This window comes from Engraulis encrasicolus, chromosome 14 (genome assembly GCF_034702125.1).
Source record: "Engraulis encrasicolus isolate BLACKSEA-1 chromosome 14, IST_EnEncr_1.0, whole genome shotgun sequence".
In the NCBI taxonomy this organism is placed as follows: domain Eukaryota; kingdom Metazoa; phylum Chordata; class Actinopteri; order Clupeiformes; family Engraulidae; genus Engraulis; species Engraulis encrasicolus.
The window spans coordinates 31475778-31501382 of NC_085870.1; the positions used below are offsets into that span (position 1 = coordinate 31475778).

At 43.1% G+C, this 25605-nt stretch overlaps 2 protein-coding genes across 3 annotated transcripts in view; both read right to left on the reverse strand.

The window, feature by feature from the left end:
* Window positions 1-3178: 3178 nt before the first annotated feature.
* LOC134462403 (heme transporter hrg1-A-like) lies at window positions 3179-19049 on the reverse strand. The gene is made up of 3 exons (XM_063215420.1): window positions 18556-19049; window positions 13933-14100; window positions 3179-5742 (listed from the first exon to the last, which is right to left on the reverse strand). The coding sequence occupies exons 1-3, from the start codon at window positions 18683-18685 to the stop codon at window positions 5606-5608; spliced, it is 435 nt and encodes a 144-aa protein (XP_063071490.1). The 5' UTR covers window positions 18686-19049; the 3' UTR covers window positions 3179-5605.
* A 732-nt stretch (window positions 19050-19781) lies between these two features.
* LOC134462404 (integrin alpha-5-like) overlaps window positions 19782-25605 on the reverse strand; it is a 76784-nt gene continuing 70960 nt past the window's right edge. For both annotated transcript variants that reach the window (XM_063215422.1, XM_063215421.1), the window contains 4 exons: window positions 25479-25592; window positions 23681-23782; window positions 23202-23324; window positions 19782-22955 (listed from right to left, as the gene is read on the reverse strand). In XM_063215422.1, the coding sequence (XP_063071492.1) occupies window positions 22872-22955; window positions 23202-23324; window positions 23681-23782; window positions 25479-25592 (423 nt within the window). In that variant the 3' untranslated portion in view covers window positions 19782-22871. The remainder of the gene's footprint in view (window positions 22956-23201; window positions 23325-23680; window positions 23783-25478; window positions 25593-25605) is intronic.

Sequence of the window (25605 nt, forward strand, 5' to 3'; positions counted from 1 at the left end):
TGCGGGGGAGTTAAGTTGGGGGAGGAGGGTGTGGAAGTGAAGGTGTGTGTGTGTGGGGGGGGACTGTGCATGTGTGTGTTTGTATGTGTGTGTGTGTGTTTGGGGTGGCGGGGGGTTGGGTGAGGATTGTGTGTGTGTGTGTGTGTGTGTGTGTGTGTGTGTGTGTGTGTGTGTGTGTGTGTGTGTGTGTGTGTGTGTGTGTGTGTGTGTGTGTGTGTGTGTGTGTGTGTGTGTGTGTGTGTGTGAGTGTGTGTTTGGGGTGGCGGGGGTGGAGTGAGGAGTGTGTGTGTGTGTGTGTGTGTGTGTGTGTGTGTGTGTGTGTGTGTGTGTGTGTGTGTGTGTGTGTGTGTGTGTGTGTGTGTGTGTGTGTGTGTGTGTGTGTGTGTGTATTGGGGGGTGGTGGTTTACAATGAACAACACAATAATCAGACCTGATGCCTAGACGTCTAGTGCATTGCCAAGGAGAAAGGGGTTTATACCCTTCCCAACTCCAGATGCCATTAAAGGAAGGAGGGGAAAAAAAGAGGTGGAATAAAAAAAGTAAAAGGAAACAACATGGAACAGTAGAAGAGAGAGGGGAGAGAAAAGAGAGAGAGAGAATGAGAGAGAGAGAGAGAGCAAGGGAGGGGAAGAAAAGAGCGAAGAGGTCTTCGGACATGTGTTTCAGTTTGTAAATAGAACAGTGAATTGCTATGGATATTGCTTAAATATCTGTGGCTTTTTGAGCTTCGCACAGCGGAAGTTCCTCGGAAATCATTTTGCAACTGCCTTTCCCTGCAAGAGCCAGCGAGCTCTTTTTAATGTCAAAAGCTCCCATCTGGTCCTGCGCGCTTTCAAGATGTTTTCTCTTTCATTCACTTGGCTATTTCTTTTCTTTTTTTCCCTTCTCTCTCTCTCCCTTTCTTTTTTCTTCATTTGTTTTTTCAACTGTAAATTCGCATAAACCAAAATATCTGCCAGGCTGAATGAATCTCCTGTTCCCTTCTTTTCTCATTTTTATAAATACAATGTGCTGCTTTCAAGATTTCTGCAATATTAGGTTTACTGTCCTGGACAGGACACACACATGGCTGGCTGGCCGCGAGGCAACACACATCTGTGTGCGCGTGTGCATGCACTCACACCCACACACACCCCCGCACTCAATTTTTCTACATATGTAATGGGGGAGAGGCTAAAAATATTTGAATGATAGATGATTTCTGACTTCCTTTGTCCTTGCTTTGATCTCCATGTTGCCTTCTCTCCCTCTCTCTCTCTCTGCCAGCAGTTGCTCAGTGATAGGAAGTTCTTCAACACATCTGCATGCTTTCATTCACACACACACACACACACACACACACACACACACACACACACACACACACACACACACACACACACACACACACACACACACACACACACACACACACACACACACACACACACACACACACACGCACACACGCACACACACACACACTACACGCACACACCTGTGGGCCAATGTGCAATGCAATGCAAAGCCAAAAAAAGGCTCTACTCTTAGCTTCAAAACCCCAGTGCTGAGACCCCACGATGGGGTTCTCTCATCCTCATTCCTCCTGGATGTGCATAATCTCTGCTGCCTGCAACAAGCAAGAGTTGTTGCTAAGGACACCTCAACACAACAACACGGGGAAGTTGCCACGGTACCCGGCGACAGTCGGGGCCCGTAAACTCACTCACATAATGCAATAAAGGCAGATATAATTAACCAGAATTATGCAATAAAAGCAAAGGGAAGGATGATTAAAGTGACCGCAAAAATGGCCGCCTCCCCGCGAGGATGCCCTGATCAGACCGCTAACGAACGCCCACCTTTAATTTGCAGCTATTAAAGAACCCCTCCCTAATGAGCAAATGATGGGTAAAAAGTCAGCCAGCCTACACACCGCTGATATAGCCCTCCGCTCCGTTCACATGACTCATGGGCACTCTCTCTCTCTCTCTCTCTCTCTCTCTCTAAAGGGTGCTCTTCATACCCAACCTTTACGAAAAGGTTTAATACAGAGTAATGGATGCAGCAAACATGTGGAAAAGATAAGCTGTTTTTGCCCTCCTCTCCTCTCTTCTTTTTTTCCCTTCTGAACTTTAACATTTGAATGTGGATGAAGCATGAAGAGAGAGAGGGGGGGGGGGGGTGAGCCTGTTCAGTTCTGTGCCACCATGTGATGTTGACATCACTGGTATTGTGCACTGCACTGTGCTGACACAGGGGACACACTAACTGGGAAAATCATAACTGGGAAAGTCATGCTATAAATGAAGGATATAGCTTCAAAGTTTTTTTTTTTGTAAAGAAAATCTTAAGATTCTCAAGAGACTCCATGCAAGACTCCATGCAACAGCTACGAGTGTGAGAATTACGACGTGACACACAGTACGAGTCAATTGCGTCCAGCAGAAGATTAAAATAAACCCTCCCCTCACAAATACAGTAAAGCCTCATTTCCAGTACATAAGTACTAAAATAACAGTGTGGCCATTATTTTAAAAACACATAGTCTTCGATTTAGTGGCCGCTGTGGGCATGTTTTTTGAGAGATGGGTCCTCAGAGAGAGAGAGAGAGCGGAGAGCTACGGAAGAGAAAGGAGACACAAGTATAGTCAAGCAGAGCCAGCCACCAGGACCAGGCCAGCAAAGTAAAGCCAGCAGAGGACCACGTGTATGTGTGTGTGTGTGTGTGTGTGTGTGTGTGTGTGTGTGTGTGTGTGTGTGTGTGTGTGTGTGTGTGTATGTGTGTGTGTGTGTGTGTGTGTGTATGTGTGTGTGTGTGTGTATGTGTGTGTGTGTGTGTGTGTGTGTGTGTGTGTGTGGAGATCCAGAGTCTACTATGGATCCCAGGCCAGGCTGGATGCAGTGTCACACAAAATGAACGCAAAGCATATGATCACAGACTACAAGGCAGAGCGGCATGAATTACAGGTGGAAAACAAGGAATCCCAACAGCCAAGATTTTTTTTTTAAAGAAACATTACAGTAAATATTTGCACTGACGAGAATAATGCAGTTTAAAACCTGATCATCTTGGTATAAAGCAAATGAAATCATTGGGAATTATTGTTAAAAATACGGTATATCAAAAAATAAATCACAGGACTCTCAGATGGCCTTTTGTAGTCAGAGTTGAGACAAAAAATTCCATGCACCGAATTCTCTCATAAAAGTACATTTTTATTAGTGTGCCTTTCGAAGACAGTACATACACACATTATATCATACTTGAAAAACGACTGTTATTATAACAGCGCATTACGATGATGATGATGATGATGAGGATGCACTTGGATATTCACCTGACAAGTGAGTCGAGTTATCATAAATGCATTACAATGCGACTATGAAGGCCTACCCATACTGTAAATAAACACAAATTAAAGACAAAAGCAACAAAAAGACAAACAAGAAAAAATTATGAGAAGAAACAGAGCAAAAAAAGTGTTAGGTGCCTTCTGTGCTCTGGCCCTAAAAAAGACAAAAATAATCAGTCATGGTTACTATATGGAAAGAGACAAGCATAATTGGTTGTTTGGTGTGTTCAGTTGGGTTGATCTGAGGCCACTGAATTGGACTCTAGTTTCACGCCGTCTCGGCCGGGAGGGCTGTACTTGCGCCTGACGTCATTCAGAATGACAGCTGCCCCACGGTGCAGAGGATAGCTGGTAGGCTACGTGTTTTCAGCTGAAGTACACCATCAAATAAACTATAGTAGGCTTATTGGTTATTTAAGCAACCGATTTAAAAGAAGTGATTTAGCAAACGACACCCCAATGCAACTGCTTGTTACGCACAACCCCAAATCCCCCCCATTCACCGGCTGAGACGGCGTGAAACTAGTGAGTCCCGCCACGGAGCAGGGTTCAGGTCATGACCTCTTGTGATGACACCACTGATTCGCTGATCTGGAGTCAGCCTTTCACATTTCCTCTGTGAGGTCATCGCTCAGACAACAAAAGATCCCCTCACACAACACCATCGGCTTCAAACAATAACGAGAATGCTATAAAAACTCTGCAATACAATAAAATAAAATAAAAATTCCCTTGCCTTGTCTTTCATTCTAACAATCTTCCATCAAAGACATTCAGCAACAGTTATCAAACACAATAATAAAAAAGGGCTCTTTGACAAACAGCTATTCCAATATTGATCCTTTGAATCCTCAACTTCCTTTAGTGACAATCGAACATTGAGAGACTGACAGAACACTTTTAACATTGTTTAGTCACCACTGCATTAGAATAGCAAACAAAAATGCAATTAAACAAAAAATCAGCATGCTAGTCTATGATCATTTGGTATGTGCACATCTGTACAGAGATGTGTTTTGAAAAGGGAAAAGCTTCACGTGTATAATAATAATGCCTTGGGAGGGGGGTTATTGAAACACACACACACGCACACACACACACACACCAGAGACACCCAGGCTTCCATACGTCCCAAGATCATCAGGATGGCCACTAGTGAAGTGGGCTCTAGGACACGAGTAGCCATCGTAAAAAAAGTGCAATCGCATCTCCCTGTGGGCAAGCTAGCTGGGGTTGAGGGAGGAGGGAGTGGAAGTCAGGTTGGGGAGGCAGTGGATGGGTGGGGGGTGTGTAGGTGTCGGCGAGGTCCACTTCTTCCATCGTCATGGCTACATACTGTACAAAAGTCTCTAATGAAGGTGTGCAGAGCATACCCGGACACATGTGGGTTACACAGCAATGGCCAGCGCAGGCTTTGACAAAGTCAAACAGTGGAGCACACCGCCCTCCTGTGGTACAGATGGTGGATTACAAGCCAGTGGTAAAATGGTTCTGTTGCTGGGATGCGTTTTTGTTGTGTGCATGAATGTGTTTTGTTCTGTCATTTGCTTGTTAGTCTGTTTTGTTGTAAAAAAATAAAATAATAAAGTGGCAGATATCACACAGACAGGTTGGATAGGAGAAACAGGAAAGGCAAGAAGTTCCACCATACATACAAAGTACATACATCACTTGTGTATCAGGAGATGACGTTTAAAATAAGGTCATAAAAGCATGACGTTTTGCACAGTACAGGAGAGGAGACAAAAAAGGGTGGGGAGTGAATATTGAAAAATGAAAAGAAAAGAAAAATCACAAGAATTTCAACGGTCTCTCTTTCTTTCTCTCTCTCTTTCTCTCTCTTTCTCTTTCTCCATCTTCTCCCAGTCATACCACACAACTACACAGCCGTCTGTGCCATTCACTCCCTCTTGGATCCTCAGAGTGTCATCTTACTATGACACAAGGTCCACACATGTAGCAATTGTATAGGAGCGTGTGTGTGTGAGTGTGTGTGTTTGTGCCCGCACGCATCTTTTCTTGCCCTTGTATGTCTATGCACTGTAACCACACAAGCATATAAAGTGGTGCATTAAAGAATGTGCATCTGTAAAGTGTGTGTTTTGTGTTAAAAGTCACTGAGGATGTCAATGTCTGAACTCTGTGGTAAAATGTGTCGCTTTGTGGGCATGTGTGTATGTAATGTGTAAAATATGTAATATGTAAGTGTGTGTGTGTGTGTGTGTGTGTGTGTGTGTGTGTGTGTGCGTGCGCACATGTGCGTTGTGCATTAAAAGTCACTGAGGATAGAGATGTCTGCGAACTCCTTGCGGTAACGATGGGCAGAGAGGGAGAGCACCGCGGCCCACTTCAGAGTCATGAAGCTCCACACACACGACAGGAACAGGCTGGCCGGGTCCGTGAACGCTGCAGGACACACGTAGAGAAATACAGAAAGAGAGAGAGAGAGAGAGAGAGAGAGAGAGAGAGAGAGAGAGAGAGAGAGAGAGAGAGAGAGAGAGAGAGAGAGAGATGTTAGATTACTTTTATTTGGATCCATGAAACAAGCATACCGGTACTTTCTGTTATTGTGATGGCAGCTTCCTTCCAGATGCTAAAACGCATCAATAAAATGAATTGACTCACTCATGAATGCTACACAGTAACTCATAAATAAGCTGTATTTTTACACGTCTACTAAAGTAAATATCGCAATGCATCGCAATAGTACATGAATCGCAATGCATCGTGTAGAATAGAATGTGTATCGTGATGCGCATTGAATGGTGAACCCATTGCCAACACCCACCCCTAACAAGCATGCACACAGAGAAACGTTTGATTCGTTTTATTTGGATACAAGAAATAAGTACAAAGTACGAGATCCAACTATTGTGGAAGAGGTCAGCGACAGGATGACAGCTCTTAAAAGCGTCCATATAAAAGGTACCCTTATCAATGTAGACTCGAACACGTTCAAACATGTTTTTTTTTGCAGTAACTACCCCTATTCTTATATGGCCTCATGTAATACACACACTAACACAAAAACACACAAGCCTAATAAACAAAGACACACACGACAAAAGCTGTATACAGACAGACACAATAATAAACACATCCACAAACAAACAAAAACATACAAAAACACCCTCACGTGTATGCAAACAATTCAGCACACAAACACACAAACAAACAACCGCACAGTCACACAAACACACATATGGTAGAAAACACATACACGCACCAACCCAACACACACACGCGCACACACACCCTAGGTAAAATGCAGCAGGGTCCCCACATTCACCACCAGAACAACTGAACAACATGAATTTCTAATGTTATTGTGCTGTCTGTCAGCATACATATGCAACGGCACACTAATTACAGCTCCAGTATCCACCGACCTCACCATCTAAGATTACAGCCCACACACACACACACACACATGCACAAACACACGCGCACACACACAGAGACACTTACTACAAGAGTGAAGAACGGTCTTTTCAGTAAGTAGTAAGTACCATGAGTGACACTAAAACAAAAGCATTCTCCTGGACTACCTGTGTACATCTGGCTGTCGTGTAGGTCATGCCAGGTATGCCAAAACTCCACTGAAATCCAGTGCCCTTCCAAAGCATCAAGAATTATGTTTAACTGCAGGTTGCCCTTGCTCATTGACCTAAAGCTGTCTGTATATCAGGACAAGTCATTGTTTGATGTAATACATTAATTTCTATGGCAACCTAAATATAGATCATGTGGTGTTTGTTGAGCTTCCTTCCTCTCTTGAATTTCCTTCCCACTGATTTTTCAGATATCTTTTATCAATGTCAGTTAAGGACATCTGAAGAGAGAGACAGAAAGAGAGAGAGAGACAGACAGACAGAGTAAGAGAGAGAGAGAGAGAGAGAGAGAGAGAGAGAGAGAGAGAGAGAGAGAGAGAGAGAGAGAGAGAGAGAGAGAGAGAGAGAGAGAGCGAGAGAGAGAGAGAGAGAGAGAGAGAGAGAGAGAGACAGACAGACAGACAGACAGACAGACAGACAGACAGACAGAGAGAGAGAGAGAGAGAGAGAGAGAGAGAGAGAGAGAGAGAGAGAGAGAGAGAGAGAGAGAGAGAGAGAGAGAGAGAGAGAGAGAGAGAGAGAGAGAATTGTATGTCATACCGTATGCTAAAACACCACTGAATTCCAGTGGCCTTCTAAACCACCAAGAAAACGATGCTTAACTGCCAGTTGCACTTTCTGTGCAATTGTGGGATTGTGTGAACGTGATGAGCTGCAAGTAGCCATCTCCGATCGCCGAACCTCACAAACACAAGACACACACGCTCCTTTGGGTGCAGAGTTTTCCGAAACACTCTCCCTCCTTGGGATTGGATTACGTAATACAGTACATGATGTTTATACAATACATCATGCTCATACAGTAGCTGTCGCTTGGGGGGAAAGCAGGCTATGCAAAACCCCCTTGACAACAGTCACAATCATGAATAAAATAACAGAAGCATCAAGGTTGATGTAATGACATGTGAACTGAAGTTAATAAAATCCTAGCTTGATTTTGTGCTATGTAAATAAAGGTCGAGCCAGTGCGAGGCTTTGATGTGGCAAGACCTTGTTTATACTGCCTCATATAAATAAAATTACAATATTTACTGTAGACAATTTTGGTTGAATGTGAAAAAGATATGAAACTGGAATTTGTGTTGTTAGGCTTTGGCACAACAAATAAAGACTGATGCATGCATATGAGCCACTTAAGCAGTAAAAACTTGCATTGAATTGTCTTACATTAGTAACTACCATAATTTGTATGTCTATACCTTTTTATGCCTTTATTCAAACATATTTAAAAAATGCCAAGGGAACAACGAGACTGACTTGTTTCCACCTTTAAAAGTTGAGGGTTGAAGTTGCTCATTGACCTAAAGCTGTTTGTATATCAAGGCGAAGCCATTGTTTGATGTAATATATTAATTTCTATGCCAATCTAAATATAGATCATGTGGTGTTTGTTGTGCTTCCTTGCTCTCTTGCATTTCCTTCCCTCTTGGTTATTTTAGAGATCTTTTGTCAATTAAGGACATTTGGGGAGAGAGAGAGAGAGAGAGAGAGAGAGAGAGAGAGAGAGAGAGAGAGAGAGAGAGGGGGAGAGGGAGAGAGAGAGAGAGAGAGAGAGGGAGAGAGGGAAATTTTACCCAGATTGTGTCCTTTTTAATTTTTCCCATAATAAGAAAAAAAGTACAGAACAGTATCGGATCTACACCAGACTTTAAATGTCTTGGACAGTGATACCAGAGAACAACAACAACTAACCATGACCATTTTGAAAAGGAAAACAAGGAGTTGCGGTACCACCAAAACAACGTGATCTAACCTGACATGCCAATTATGATCCATCTAGAAAATGACACTCAGTCAACCACTGACTGAGCCAGCTGCCTTGCAGGGGTAGAGTGAGTGAGTGAGTGAGTGAGTGAGTGAGTGAGTGAGTGAGTGAGTGAGTGAGTGAGTGAGTGAGTGAGTGAGTGAGTGAGTGAGTGAGTGAGTGAGTGAGTGAGTGAGTGAGTGAGTGAGTGAGTGAGTGAGTGCCTTGCAGGGGTAGGGTGCGCTCTGGGAGGGGAAAGTGAATTGCTAATACCAAGGTCAAAAGACCTACGTTGCATGCAAGCACTCCAAAAAGCAAACCGCTTTTTGGCAGATAAACTGATGGTCCGATCGACAAATTACACAACCAAGCTGAAGCCTTCCATGCACAGTTGCCCAATAGTGTGCTGGAGAGTAAATGTATGGAAATGATACTGATGCACCTCTTTAAATTATAAAACAGTGTCAAGTCCCCATTTGTGAGCAGTTAAAGGTGCATTGTGTAATATCTTTGTAGCTCATTTCCAGAATCCATGCTGCCCATTTACAAATGTTAACCTTTTTAACAAATATTTACCACCACCATCAAATTCTAAGTAGGGCTGCCCAATTAATCGAAAATTATCGAAAATCGTGAAATCGAAGTCGTGATTTTAATCGTGATTTAATCGTGGCAATAGTGACCTACCTTTCAGAGTGTCCTTGAAGCCAGAACACACTGACAGGCTGGTTTCTGGTCAGAAATCTGTCCACCTAGGTTTACTAGCATGCTGTTGCCTTTACATAATTAGTATGCTTGCCATGCGGCAAGCATACTATTGTTATTCCCCCGTTTCCGGGTTATTTTTATTAATTTTCTCCTTCCGTCTACGAACGGTTCGTTTTGAAGAACCGCTCAAGATAGAAAGTCCGTTCAAAGACCGAAACGTTCGGCTCGGTCAGACGACCAGGTTTTGTATTTTTCACGGGGGTACCTCGAACTCTCTAGCGCCACCAGCAGGTCAAAGTTTCAAATATTAACATGCTATAACTTTTGAACCGTTGGTCGTAATTTCAAAAACTTGGTATCCCTGGAATCCTTGGGCCAAGCCGAATCCAATGCACCCTATGACGTCATTTTCCGCCTGGGAAAGTTTTGCCGCCATTTTGAAATCTTTAAAAATCAATAAAAATCACGCCCCGCCCACAATTTTAGTCCCATCATCACAAAATTTTTGTGAGGTCATCTTCGGACTAAGATACATCTACCCTAAAGGTTCTGGAACGATTGATTAAACCGGCTTCAAACAGGAGCCAATCAAATTTGGCGGCGAAGACGCCAAACAGGAAGTGAGCTCATATCTCAGCAACGGCTACTTGTATCACAACCCAATTTCATACTTATAATCAACACTATCTTCAAAGGACACGTAACGATTTTCTTGTAAATGCGCCACTAGGGGGCGCTACAATACGCAAAAACGTGTTTTTGCCGATATTGGCCCGTATTGACTTCAAATCATCAAACGCTTGGTATCATTGAAATCCTTGGGTCAAGCCGAATCCAACGCATATTATGATGTCATATTTATCATCATGAATTTCCCGCCATTTTGACATATTCAAAAATCAATAAAAATGAAGCTCCTCCCACAATATTTGTCTGTTTGTCCTACAATTTTTATCACACCACCATTGGACTATTCCGCACCTATGCTGAAATTTACAGAGCAACAGCTGAAAGCATCGGCACACAGTAGCCAATCAAAATTGACAACAAAGGCAAACTTACCAACGAAACAGGAAGTTAGCTCATATCTCAGCAACGCCTTGACAGATCTTAACGAAATTTCTCACACATGATCTTCAGTACACCCAGAGGGTACGTACCGAATTCAGTGCAATACGGCCACTGGGGGGCGCTACAGTTAGTGAAAATGTGTTTTCCCAATATGATACATACCAAACAGGAAGTTAGCTCATGTCTAGATGGTTAACTCTGTATGTTGTGTATGCATGAAGGGCAGCATGTGCATTAAGAGCAAGTCATGCATGAAAGGCAAGGCGTGCATGAAAGGCAAGGCGTGCATGAAGGGCAACGAATGCAAGACGGGCAAGCATACTCCAGCATTTTCTGTGAGGAAATGCAATCTAGTTATTATTACAATTCATTTTATTTTGCTCATCCCGTATATAATTCATTCTAGGGTATATTTCATCTTGTTATAATTTTCAAAAAAATCTGCAAAAAATCAGTAATCGTGATTAATAATCGTGATTACGATTTTGACCAAAATAATTGTGATTATGATTTTTTCCATAATCGTGCAGCCCTAATTCCAAGTATTCAATATGACTGGGAAAATTGCACTTTTTTTCAGGGGGCGGGCAGTACAGTGAAGAGTGGGACAGGAAATAAGTGGGAGACAGAGACGGGGGAGGTTTGGAAAAAATACCTCGGGCCAGAATCGAACCCGGGTACCCAGTGTAACAGTGTAGTGCCCTAGCCTAGGCTACCGTTTGAGCCAAGACTCCTGACCAAACCACAATCCTCCAAGCAATTAACAAAATAAGAACAATCATGCACTATGCTATCTGGCTAACAGAATGACTCCATCTGGGTTCAAATATGCAAACAGGTGAGGTTGGGTTGGATGATCTTTTTTGCGGTGTTGAATGAACTTTCTGTGGCAGTAAGAGGAGGTTGGCTTATTACCACAGCCACATTCTGACTGCCGAATGGACGCTCTCTTCCCAGATGTTTCGCTATATTCCCCAGATGACAATGCCAGGATTTATCAGGCTCAAATTGTGCACCAGTGGTGCAAGCAAGGAACGGAAGAAATCATTCTCACGTGTGTGTGTGTGTGTGTGTGTGTGTGTGTGTGTGTGTGTGTGTGTGTGTGTGTGTGTGTGTGTGTGTGTGTGTGTGTGTGTGTGTGTGTGTGTGTGTGTGTTTATCCACCACACAGTCCTGACCTGAACCCTACGTGGCGGCAGCGTCTCTGCTATGCGTTAGTGCTCGACTTCCCCATCGGCAATACAAATTGGTATTAATGAATTAGCGCCGTTGCTAAAAACGCTACACCACAGATAAATAAATAAATGCGAGCTTGCACGAGCTCACTGAATCTGAAGTTGTGCCGAATGCATGCAGTAATAAAAGCTGAAGGCCATCCAAATAAGATGCATGTAATTTATTATTACATTATAATATCTTATTATTTTGTTTTGTTATCCAGGCAGCAAATATTTTGGAGCCAGTTGACAAACAAATGAGCTCAGCCCCACTCCAACTCACTGACCCCTTAGACACAAGGCCCTTAGGCACTGGTACAAACTAATGGGACTAATAAAAAAACAACCTGCCCGTTGCAGATTGTTCTCACAGTAGGCCTTGAGACTGGAACACAAGAAGAGAGAACAATGTAAAATGATTTAGTGTACTGCACCAACAACACAAAGAGACCAAATAAAATACAGTGTTGTGCGCGCCTAAGTGCACAGTACACTGTGGTCAAATGAGTTTAGATGTAGGCATTGGCAACTGGACTTCTTTTGGCAACTTTCACGCATACAACTACACTCTTCTGGATAAGATGACCCGGACAAATGAGAATCTCCACCGAGAATCACCATGGAATCGTGCTAGTCCACAAAGTTAGGCTGAGAACAGCACTGCTGTTAAGATGTTTCAAATCTTTCAAATCTCTTCCGAGACTTGGTCTGACCTAGAGCATAACAAGTAACATTTCCCAAACGGCATAGTTGACCCGCCTCCCTTGGTTTGCTACTGTTCAAGGCCAAAAAAGACTGTGCCGAAGTTTAAAACAAACATTTTCTTAGTCCTGTCTCGGCCTTAAACAACGTCACTACCTTAAACACGCTTCTTCCCAGGGCCGTTGGAGCTGCTCAAAGTTGATTGCTTCCTGACAAAGTGGGTGGAGTTCCCGATTTCTCTGGAGCTATTTGCATTGCTCCTGGCCTGACTAGCAGGGCGCGGCTGGACTAGTCAAGACGTGGTCTTAGCCATTCGTATGCTTCCACTCAATTATCATGTCCCTCACAGGATGTGTTACGGCTGGGTCTGATATTCTGATATTTTCAAGTCAACGTAGCCATTCAGCGAACGGGGAAGGGATGAGAGACGGAATGACTGCACAAGTCACAATCAAAAAGTGAACGATTAGTTAAAATCAAATCCAACTGTTAAAATCAAATCCAATGCAATTCAAACTTCAACTGAGTTCACCCCTCCCATCTGTAATCAGTGTTGAGTACATCAGCAAATCAGTAGCTCCTTATACTCTGTATGATAGTGCGGGGGCATGAGTAGACCAGACTAGTCAAGACTTTGCCCCTGCTTCACTCACCCCAACCACAAGTGGACAAACCCCTCCCACAAAACAGAACAATAAAATAGATCAGACTACAGAACAGAGATATTCTATGGGGAGATAACTAAGGAGTTAGAGGGAGGGAGAACTAAGAAAATCTTTGCTACTAAAGACAGTGTTATTGAACTTCCTGTTATGTTAAATGTATTTTCCCCTTTGGAATGTAGTTAGAAATGTTTCCCTTTCCTATGTAGTTAGAAATGCTTCAACAATGTCCTGACAGGTCAATAAAATGACAGGTCAATAAAATATCCTGCTTTTCTAAACAGGTGGTGGTTAGAGAGACTACAGCCCGGGAAGGGTGAAGGTCTGCCACAATTATCAGACATCTGAGGAAGAATGGACAGCACTGTACGTCCTTGTAGTCAGTTCACCGGTAATTGGCTTTAGATAAGAGTAGGCCTATCTGATGGAATGTAATATAATGAACTAATCAGGAAAGAGGGAGATTGTGGTGTTGGTGGTGGGACTGAGCATTGGAGGTCGAGGGGCAAGTGAGGTTTTTATCGCACAACATTAATTTGGTCAATAATTCGGTAGAGATACCGGTAGTTTGGGGGGCAAATTTGTATCACTGCAAAGATGATGGAAAAGGTTTGAAGCGATTCCAGAAAGCTATGACGTTCTAATCACAGAATAAACTTTCTATTCTATTCCACTAAAAGGTTGATAGAAAACTATCAAACCCATTAAAAAGATGCAAAACAAAAAGGGCTGTACTAATTCACTAGAATAATTCTGTTGATGGAAACCCAATCGGATGCATCTTATCGCGCTAGAAAATAATTTGATTTAACTTTCAATTTGCTTCAAAATCTGATGGAAAGGGGGAGGCAGAGAGGGAGAAGGGCAGGTGGTGTACTCACATTCTTTGCGTATGATGGCGACGGAGAGGAAGGTGAAGAATGCGATGGTGGCCAGGAGGCAGAAGAAGAGGCCGATGAAGAGGAAGAACTTGAGGCCCTTCAGCCAGGTGCGCCAGTAGTCCTGCAGGTACATCACATGGGTCACCAGCGCCCACAGAGCCAGCACACCTGCGGAGGGGAGGGGGCAGAGCAACACACAAGCAAACATATAATACACAGGTCAGGAGAATAATACAGGTACATGAGGCATAGCCAGGCCGTGGCGTACCCTCCTAGTGACACAACACCTTCAACGTTGCTACTAGTGAGGTCAAGAGCAATGCAAGTACTCCAGGTGGGAAATGCTAATTGTTATGCTCTAGATCAGATCAATTCTCGAAAAGAGTTGAAAGTCGACGATAATCAGGCTGCATGATGCAGGTCACCAGCACCCACAGAACTAGTACACCTGAGGCAGATATACACACACACACACACACACAGACAGATGCAAAATCTGAATGTTTCCCCCCAAAAAAACGATGAAATCTAAACTTTAAAAACTAAAAGTGTGATAAAATGATACCATACATTTATTTTTAATATTTATATTCTTTAATCCAAAGTTGATTGAAATGTTCTTTCTTTTCACACACACTCTTCACATGTTCATTTCACCTGGGTCTCTCGGCAGTCAAGTTGGCGATTAATTGCACTTAAATTTTAATGGATTAACGCATTAATCGATTAAAGTCCCCAGTTAGGCGAGTTCCTACACTCTCATTAAGCCTCGTCAGACAAACATACATAGTAAAGTGTACCCACACAGGCACAGAGCTGACGTACACACAAAGCAGGATAACTCATTTCCTGGCTGTGCTCTTTTCTGTAAAAAAAATCCTTATTCAAGTAAACATGTCCTGCTGTGAACCCCTCAGCAGCTCAGTCAGTACTGATGTTCATTTATGCACAACCTGTTCAGCTCGTCCATCATGGTGTGTGTGTGTGTGTGTGTGTGTGTGTGTGTGTGTGTGTGTGTGTGTGTGTGTGTGTGTGTGTGTGTGTGTGTGTGTGTGTGTGTGTGTGTGTGTGTGTGTGTGTGTGTGTGTACGTGTAGTGTGTGTGACTGCAAGGGACTGTGTGTTTGCAAGTCAATGTATATGACTGTTTGGTTCAATCATTGACTACTAGCCTACTGTATATGTTCAAGTGGTGTGTGTGTTCTGTCTGTGGTGTGTGTGTGTGGGTGTGTGTGTGTGTGTGTGTGTGTGTGTGTGTGTGTGTGTGTGTGTGTGTGTGTGTGTGTGTGTGTGTGGGTGTGTGTTCGTTCATATAATGTAGCAACACAGCAAAACAAATTCTGCCAAGCATGACACTTTCATTGTGCTGTGTCATTCTTTCTCCAATCACACCCAATGTCATGTGTCTCCCCTCCTCATTCCTGTGTCTTCGTAATCCTGCTTAGTCATACCAGTTTGACCACTTCTGCTTTTTTTGCCTTTTCTGCCTAGTTCCTTGTCATATTTCCCCCTTTTGGAAAGACTGATGGAACAAGAATACGCTAGTACTGTGCACTGTAAAATCCCCTTAGTCATGTGTGATAAGGGGATTTTTAGCCCCAGTGTTACCACACACTGAAACACAAACACACGCACGCACGCACGCACGCACGCACGCACGCACGCACGCACGCACGCACGCACACACACACACACACACATACCTGTACCGTAAAATAACCACACAAACAAGTTAGGTCAGTGTTGTTAAGATCTGTGTTACAAATCCAGGTCAAATGAGAGAAACTGTAATTTTACATGTCCTGTAGGCTATGTAAGGCATTGGCATTGTGATCAGAACATGGTAAGGAAGCCAGTGGGGAAAAGGTTAGGAAGGGCATGCATAGGCACTGGCCAGTCATAGGCTACTGGTTCAGGAGTTGGACTGAATAAAAAAAAGTGAAAGAAAGTGAAAACCCAACTGGGAAACCCAACACTCTCACTGCACACAACAAAATTGCATTAATGCCTCTCCCGTGCAAGGCGGCAGCCCCCAATGGCGCCTGAAATGGAGGAGTGCGGCGGGATGTACCATGCTCAGGGTACCTCAGTCATGGAGAAGGATGGGGGAGAGTACTGGTTAATTACTGCCCCCACCAACCTGGCGGGTCAGGAGTCAAACCAGCAACCTTTGGGCTACAAGTCTGACGACCTAACCGCTTTCCCATGACTGCCCATTGGCATTGTGATCAGAGCATGGGAAGGAAGCCAGTGGGGAAAAGGTCAGGAAGAGTATGGCCAGTCATAGGCTACTGGTTCAGGAGTTGGACTGAATACAAAGGGGTCACATGCGGCTCTTTTCCACTGCCGGTTTTCTGGTAGTCCTACAGCTCAACACAGCACGACTCAGCCTCCACTTTTTGCTTTTACAATTGGGCTCAATCCTAAAGCAAAAAGAGGCAACGGAGTCACGCTGTGTTGAGCTGTAGGCCTACCAGAAAATCGGTAGCGGAAACAAGCCTATGTTCAGTTTGTGAGTGAGGGAGAGTGGTCTGGGTATAAGCTCCAACATGTTGATGTTGTTTAACAAATGGCAACGATTCAAATGCACTACTAGTGGGACCTTCCTCAGGCCTTTTCTTTTGTGGATGATGTGTGCACCCCAACTTTCAAACTAACATATTCAATGTCCCACATCTCCTCCATCCTCTTGACTGGCAGAGGTGCCCTGACCATGGCATGGTCCTCAGAGACACTCCACTGCTCCCTGCCTGAGCTTAGCGTCATGGCTGGGCCCCGTGCAAGTGCTTCTGATGGGTTGAAGGAAGAGCTCAAGTTTTGGCAAAGGACACGCTCAACTTCTTGGAAAAACGAAAGTCTTTGGGTGCGCGATAAAATGTATCAACTTAAGGAAGAAAAATCCGCACTCACAAACTGCGTCTCACCATTTATTTATATTACCACCATGTCCAAAAAGCAAATGCGTTTCGGCTATCAAGCCTTCATCAGTGCGTGGTACTACACACACTGATGTAGTACCACGCACTGATGAAGGCTTGATAGCCGAAACGTGTTTGCTTTTTTGGACATGGTGGTAATATAAATAAATGGTGAGACGCAGTTTGTGAGTGCGGATTTTTCTTCCTGATGTTGAAGGAAGAGCTCCAACGTTGTTTTGTGAGCTACAGCATGCAGTGTCCTCACAATTGTAAGTGGGAATCACCGTTGCGCACACAAGCATATACAAATGCTCGCACATGCATGCGTGCTCACACTCACACTCACACTCACACTCACACTCAACCCCTTTCTTTTTCCTCACTTTCATTGAAGTGCTCCCCTATGACATTGACATTTTTGCTTGTGACTGCCATGCTGTACTGGGGCAGCAGCAGTGGAAAAAGCCACATCTCAAAGTCCATCATCCGCACAAGGCAAAGGTCTACTGCCAGTGAATGATGCACTAGACTAGACTATTCACTTATGCAATTATGACAGTTGGCCTCTTTTATATAGAGGGATAAGGATGCTATGAAGATAGTCAGACAGAGGTATCAAAAGTTAAAGTAAATGTATGGTGTCAGTACAACACTAGCACATGATGTTACATAGCCGTTACAGCAGTTACTCCATTGTACCTAATGAGGTAGACTGTGTTACTGAAAAACAAAAAACAAACAAACAAGAACCCATCACAAATTTGATTCAACCAGGACAGAGTCAGCTGATTGTAAGACAAACAGGTCTACTGTTTACTCAGATAAATTACCTGCGTTGGAAGGAAACTGTGTTTCCTTTTTTACTTTTACTTTTGACATCTCTGGAGATAATGATAACCCACATTTACACCCACTTGCTTGCTAATGACACTGAAGCAGTGTGTTAACAGGCTCATGTGTACAGGCTTATGAGTGTTGCTAATGAATGAGCTGGAAGGCAATTGGCCAAATGCATGCATGGCCTATCCCATCCAGATTGACTTTGCTCCAGGATAGTGTTGATTACACCGATACCAGGCCACTGTACCAGGACAGGTCAGCAAATTTGATTAAATTTAATTTACAATTAAAGTGGCAATGACATGGTTGAGATAAATAGGCCTACATTCAATTAAAATCTTCCCGAAGATGTTTTTTTCTTGTCCATGTGAACACTATTACTCACGAGAACCACAATGTGGTAGCAGAGTAGAGGCTTTGTCTCTAACACAATTGCCATTATGACAATGGCAAGGAAGGCAAGAATGAAGTACAGGGCATGCTATACTTTGTTTCATTGAGTCAGACATAAAAAATAATCTCGACATACCACCATGAACAATGGAGGTCTGACTAGGCAGTTCCCCCCAACATTCTTGGCCACCGTGGACACAACATCCCAAGCCTAGTAGGCTAGCAACTAGGTGTGATATTTTTCTTGTCAGAGCACATTAAAGAACAGTTTTGGGGAGCCATTTATGTAGAAACACTTAAAATACGAGCCATGTTTGCCTGGAATACAGGTACAAACATGGCAGTGGCACGTACAGGATGCGATTGTGATATGTCATGTTCAAAACAAGTCACCTACCAAGAAGTCAATCAGCATAAAGGCATGGGAAAGACAAATAAAGACGACAAATGTGATGCTGTGACAGTAAGCATACCTGATAATCCACCCATTGCCGCTGTCCATGGCTGTTTATAGGCAACATTCCACACCAAAAAAGCGGAAAATCCCATAACCATGCCAAAAGAGGCATAGGCTATGCTGATGTATGTTTTATTAATCGCCATCGGGAGGCTGGATGCGAGGACTCACTGACGCCAAAAAAGATATCCTAGGAAAGATAAAAGTTAAACAAGTCCCGTGGCTGCTAAATATTTAAATTTCAAACCATAAAGGATGACCTATTCTAAAAATAGTTATTATGAAACATCAGCTCCACCTCCGCTCATCAACACGCGCGTTATCTTCAATTGCGAAATAATACTTGAAAAACACGACAAAAATATTTCCGTTTGTTTGCTATCTTAGAGAATCATTGCAAGACATCGACAATTTGTGTGTCGTGTCTTCACCGAACGTTAATGACGGCAAGAAACTGCATTGTTTTCCATGTTTACAGTCGAAGCACCAAAGGTAGTTCCCGACAGACAGACACAGCAGCTAACGTTAGGAGACGCGCATGCAAGGATAACACCAGATAACGCTTCGAAGCTCTAACAGTGACGCCTTGTGGTTGGAAGAGTATAGAACTTCCTGTGGCTTAGTGCCTTCTGCTGTAGGCCTACACATCTGGATGGAGACTTTGGCCAACCAAACTGTCTATGACAATGACCCATTATTAATGGTAGGCTAGGCTGCATTAATCTATCCCATCTGTGAATTACAACTCAATGACCACATTGTTAATTAAGATCCCCTATATTTTAAAGGGTTAAAATCAGACACTGTGGAATGCTGGAGGTATAACTCGTTAAGTTATGGGTCTGCCATTTATCAAATAATAGCCTAATGTGTGCCATATTCGGCCCATAGGAAGGCAGTGTCAGTGTGCATGTCTTTGATTTACGAGATGTTTCTTCATCATGGGCCTGAAGAGAGACAGTGCATCAAGGGTCGGCCACATTGAGTGGTAATACTAATGCCACATCCTCTTCCTGAGTTTGTTGACTGTTCACACACACATGCATTGCACACACACACACACACACACACACACACACACACACACACACACACACACACACACACACACACACACACACACACACACACACACACACACACACACACACACACACACACACACACACACACACACACACACACACAATGTAGCCTACAAATAATGTAGGCCTATTACTAATGTATTGTAAAAAGTGACAACTTTATTTTCTTCACAACAGGTATATACAACAGAAAAATAACACACATTTCTCCCAATATGGGAAAATTATACATTTTCAACAAAACAACACATTTTCAATGTATATTAAAATATTTTCCTGACTTACAGTAGCAAAAATGTACAATTCCAACAAAACCCTCAGGCAGATGAATTCTCTAATACATATGATTACATTTGGCCATAGCATGAAAACCTCAATGTTACCAATACATGGGAAACAATCTACAGATGAGCAATTTAAAGGGTTTCGGTGTTTGAGCATTCATCTCTATGGCTCTTTCCCAGGCAGGAAATCTGCAAACTTATGGCCTTTAGAAAAAAAAGGAAAAAAAGTGAAAAAACTATAGGAATGAATTTTACCTGTATGTTCCATGTCTCTTTTCCCTGTTCTAAAAAACTGATAATTTAGGTAGAATTTCATGACTTTTTCATGTTTATGGATCATATGATGTGACAATTGTACTTTGGCTATAAAATGTTCTGCTCTTGTTTGTTTTTGCATTGTAATACTTAAGGTTAAATACATACAGTACTTAGAAGTAATAGAATATTCAAGTACAATCCGAACTGCAGTATTTGTGGAGATGTGTCGATATAAAAAAAACCCCACTCAGACACTTCATGTAAAATGCATGAGAAGTGCATAGTCAATGAGAATTTGTATGACCTGAGGACAATCAGGACTTGACACTAACATTTCAGTCTTTCCTCAGACAAACATATACAGTTGAAAAGCAGAAGACCAAAATGTTTTACCGCAGGCAGGATGTGTGGATCGTACACGTCGTTAAACCACCACTTTATGACAGATCAGCCGTATGTTTGTGTGTGCGAGCGTGTGTGTTTGTGTGTGTGTGTGTGTGTGTGTGTGTGTGTGTGTGTGTGGGTGTGTGTGTGGGTGTGTGTGTGTGCGTGTGTAGAAGGCAAAAGGCAAATTATGAGTTTTACACTGATAACAGAAAGCTTTCACAAAAGCATAATGCTTGCAAGTTTTTTTCCCTTCTGCCAGCCATGAACTCTCCACAGCAAGCTGTAGGCCATTCAAGGTAATGAAAACATGTACGCCCATGAGCAGGCAGGCAGGTGTGTGTGTGATTATCTTAGCAGAGGGGATGAACGTGGGGTTGGTCCACCCTGTGGTGCATCAGGGAGACTCCACACGCCATCTTGGATTCCTCCTGATTGTCCAAACACACAGGGTTTACGTCAAGCTCTGTCCTCCCGCCCTTTCCTTTGTCCTTTGACTTTATATTGGGCATTCATCTAACATTTAAAAAACAAGTGTGATACTATATCTCAAATAGGGAATAATCCTTGTTTGAAACATTGGTGAATGTCCTCATGTGCCGTCAGGCTGATGTTTTTTTTAAAAACCCGAGACGACAAAGAAGCCTAAGCACAGAGGAAAGGATGCGAACTGAAGTTTGCAGGAAATGGTTTTCACCCACAGTCACTACTAGATGCTCCTTGGCTTCACTACTACAATAGGACATATTTCACCAGTCAACACACTATAGGCCTGCACCATGGGAGATTCACCAAAGAAGAGCGTTAACCACAGATGTAAAACAACTGTCATTCAAAGCTTACGTTGGCTGTAAGAGGCAGTGTCTACAGTAGGCTTAGTGAAACTTGTACGTGGTCACCACAGTCGACAACTGGCCACTTTATACTTCCAGTTTTACTGATGCAAAAAAGTACGGAGAGATGAGAGACCTGGGTTCAGACATTTGAAACGCATATAAGGCACATACTTGATCCCACCATTTCTGAAACAGCTGATTATATTCAACGGCACCAAAATGGTCAGACAGGTAGGCTATATGATTGCTTAAAGGTACACTGTGTCGGATAGTGGCCAGAGTAGGTTATTGCAACTATGCTGCTCATTGAAACTGTGCTGTCTACTGCCAAATTTGATCTTTTCATGAATGTTTACTAAATAATTGACTACTAGTATGACCAAAGTACAGTAAGTTTTGCAGCTGAAAAATTCTGGAAATTCTAAATGGCAGACAATGGAGAGGATCTCCCTTTTCATGTATGAAAAGTGCAATTTTCCCAGTCATAATGTACACTTAGAATTACATGGTGGTGATAAGTTTTCATGAAAAAGGTAACATTTTGTGAATGGGCAGCATGAATTCTGGAAATTAACTACTAAAAATATTACACAGTGCACCTTTAAATAACGTATGTGCGCAGACTTATGAGTGCACTGCACACACAGGATAGAAGCCTGTTTTTTTACTGTCTGAAGCCAAGACTTGCAAAGGAAATAAACACACACAACCACTGAAGCCCTTCATATAAATAACACTATTCTGTAAAAGATGTCCCTCTGGTGATGAGTGCTGACATGCCATTTAAAGTTATTTCCCATCTGCCCTTCTTAGGACAGTGATACGGTATCAGTCAGTGCCTCCATTGGGGTTGGCCGATAAACCATCTGGTCTTTGTGTTTTCCTCTAGTACTATGATGTGCCACTGTGGTCGCGTGAATACTATTTTGGGGGTAGACGCTCCGGGCTCTGCAGAACGAAGTCCAATCCCATAAAAGAAGGTCACTGACCCCAACCTCAGATGATGGCTGTATTGCGTAACTTGTGGTTTAGTGAGAGGTCACAAGCCGTTCCACATTCCACATTAGTTCATATCTGAGTTTGTGGCAGAGCAAATCTGCAGCATCAGCTACTGTACAGCATCAATGATCTCTATACGATACACTTCAGCGTCGTCACATAGACAGGGCCTGCTAGAGATCACTGCTGCTAAGCAGAGCATATGTGCGCTGTATCGATTTGATCGTTTTTTTTCTTCAGTTTTTGCTCAGTCTTAATCGTGAAAAAGCTCATTGATGGCTTCAGTTTGGGCCTTCCTCTCCAGGCAGTACACCCACCCTGCAAAGGTTCCACTTCGGTTTGCAGTCAGCGCATCGGACACAGGTTTTCACACACAGGGCTGTAGTGCACACTCTAGTTCCCTTGTGGTGATTTGGATTCCTCTTCTTTGTTCCTGTTGAGTCTTCCCGTTTTGAAGTGCAATCCAAGGGGCGTCAGTGGTCTCGGTTAGGCCTCGGATGAAGCCTGGGGCTTGAGTTTTGCCTTCTCCATGGCGGTGCCATATGGGTCGGACCGCTTGAAGAAACCAAGCTGGAAAAAGATATGGCGTGAAGAAAATTAACTGATGACGAAGAACAACTACAGTATATTTCTCGAACGAATCATTATTTCATTAGAATTAGAACAATTTCATTTTGTCAGTCACCTTTAAAATGTTGTTATATGCAGAAAAATCAACAAATCTATGTAGTAAATCAATACATCTCAAAACTCTCAAAATATGTTCACACATATTCTTCATTGTTGTCTACAGTAAGTAGCCGGGCAGGTTCTGACCTTGTATAAAATGTATATGAGTAGAGCCAGCAGCAGCAGTCCAGCGAGTATGGCCAGGATGATGATCCAGAGGGGAACGGCATAGGGGTTCTCTGGGTTACCCCACACGATGGGGGTCACCACCTACACCACAGCACACAGCACAAGATCAGAGCACAGGCACACCATGATCAGCAAATGCAGCAACGTATTTGTAGCGTAACATATTCATTAATGATCAGAGAGAGGGAGAGAGAGAGAGAGAGAGAGAGAGAGAGAGAGAGAGAGAGAGAGAGAGAGAGAGAGAGAGAGAGAGAGAGAGAGAGAGAGAGAGAATGAGTGTATGTATGTGTATGTGTGTGTGTGAGAGTGTGAGTGTGAGTGTGAGTGTGAGAGAAAGAGAGAGAGAGAGAGAGAGAGAGAGAGAGAGAGAGAGAGAGAGAGAGAGAGAGAGAGAGAGAGAGAGAGAGAGAGAGAGAGAGAGAGAGAGAGAGAGGTACCTTGGTGGATCCACTGGGGTGTTCCTTGGGTAATATGGAGTAGGGCATCTTCTCCACTTTGTACTCCATGGTGCACTCCAGCGTATACTGCTTGTAAGCTCTCTGCAGTGATGGCAAGAGCCAGAATAGAACATACAACACATTGTAATCAGTAAACAGATATTTTTAATCAGTATATATGACTGTGTGTGTGTTTGCAATGTATCCATCTATGTTTGCCATGATTTTGGATGATTAGTCATCATCAGCTACAATAGCCTATTATAACGTCTGCTAAAATGCTGCTACTTGACCACTTGACTACAATGGACTATGTCTGACTGCACTGTGTGTAGTACAGCGTAGGCTTGACTTATTTTTGATTTCACTATTATTATTATTATTGTTGTTATTTTTATGTATTCTATTCCTTTCCCCAGCCTATATGTTAAGTATTCAATGTTAAATGTTAAATTGTCCATTACTGTCACTCACCAATGTTAAATGCTCAGTTATTATTTATTACTTCATCATTTTACTGTTAGTGGTCCACCACTGTTACTTGTCCTGTCTTGCACTTTGATATCAGTCTGAAAATGTCAGTCCTGTGTATGTCTATGTCCTTTCATGGTATGGAGAGAGAAAAATAATTTCAATTTCCTTATATGACCTGTGCATATGAAGAAACTGACAAAAGCTGACTTGACTTGACTTCCATATCTTGATAAATATTGGGGACATTTACTCCAATGTAATGTTGCTTGTGGCCACCAGAGAGCAGCAGAGAACAAAATATGGCATTGCCACTGGAGAGACATGTATCTGCATCTACTTATATGAAGGCATGTAACTTTTCCCCATTCCCACATGCAGTGCCAATTTTCCTCTCTCTATACAGTGCTGCTGCCAATGTGGTGTTAGCAGCGTACAGTACTGATTTATCCAGAGTGGCACTGTAAATGCAGCAATGTCCGTTCAACAGAGGGAGTAGAACCAATACAAATGTAGTGTTAATTCAACACGTAGAGAGTCCATTTAACATTGTCTAGATTGCATCAAACACAAACAGGAAATTGGAGTGCTTCTTGGTCTTCATTTTTTCCCTTGGTGCTCATCTCTCATCAGTGTAGGGGCTCTCAAACTTGGTCCAGGTTGACAAATTGAAAGTGAAAAAAAGTGAAAGCCCATTGGGAAACTCCAACTCCCATTGTCATTGTGACACAGCACTCCACAGCACACAAGTGAACACTGCACACAACGAAATTGCATTTATGCCTCACCCGTGCAAGGGGGCAGCACTCAGTGGCGCCCCATGGGGAGCAGTGCGGTGGGACGGTACCATGCTCAGGGTACCTCAGTCATGGAGGCGGATGGGGGAGAGCACTGGTTGATTACTCCCCCCACCAACCTGGCGGGTCGGGAGTCGAACCGGCAACCTCTGGGATGCAAGTCTGACACCCTAACCGCTCACCCATGACTGCCCATCTGAGGCACTAAAGGTTACAAATTTTACTTTTTATTTGGCTACAATGCCTTATGGCCAAAGGGCCAAAACGCATATAGGCATTGTAGCTAAATACAAAATAAAAATTGTAACCTTGAATGCCTCAGAATTTGTCTACCCTGATCTTCTAGATTGTATTGACTCTCTAAGTGTGGAATTAGAACTGCATTTCCTACGGCGCAGAGTATTGTTACACTCAGTCAACAACAGACTAGAGTAGACAGAGTAGAATTTAACATTCAGAGTGTACTGTGTTTGGCACTACACTTTAAGTATTAAATGAACACTGCACAGCATAGTTGAGTGGTCTCTCACCTCTATAAAGGTCTCTGCGTTGACACGTGACCTGACTTTCAGGATGGCACTCTTCCCTCGAGGCAGCAGTCCCACGCTGCACTGCAGCCTCCAACACTGCACCGTCCAACAGGACTGGCCAGCACAG

Coding starts and splice junctions, on each gene's coding strand:
- LOC134462403 (XM_063215420.1), bottom strand. CDS start 18,685: ATGGCGATTAATAAAACATACATCAGCATAGCCTATGCCTCTTTTGGC. Junction 14,101..18,555: donor GGCAATGGGTGGATTATCAG/GTATGCTTACTG, acceptor TCCCCTCCGCAG/GTGTGCTGGCTCTGTGGGCG. Junction 5,743..13,932: donor CGCCATCATACGCAAAGAAT/GTGAGTACACCA, acceptor TGTGTCCTGCAG/CGTTCACGGACCCGGCCAGC.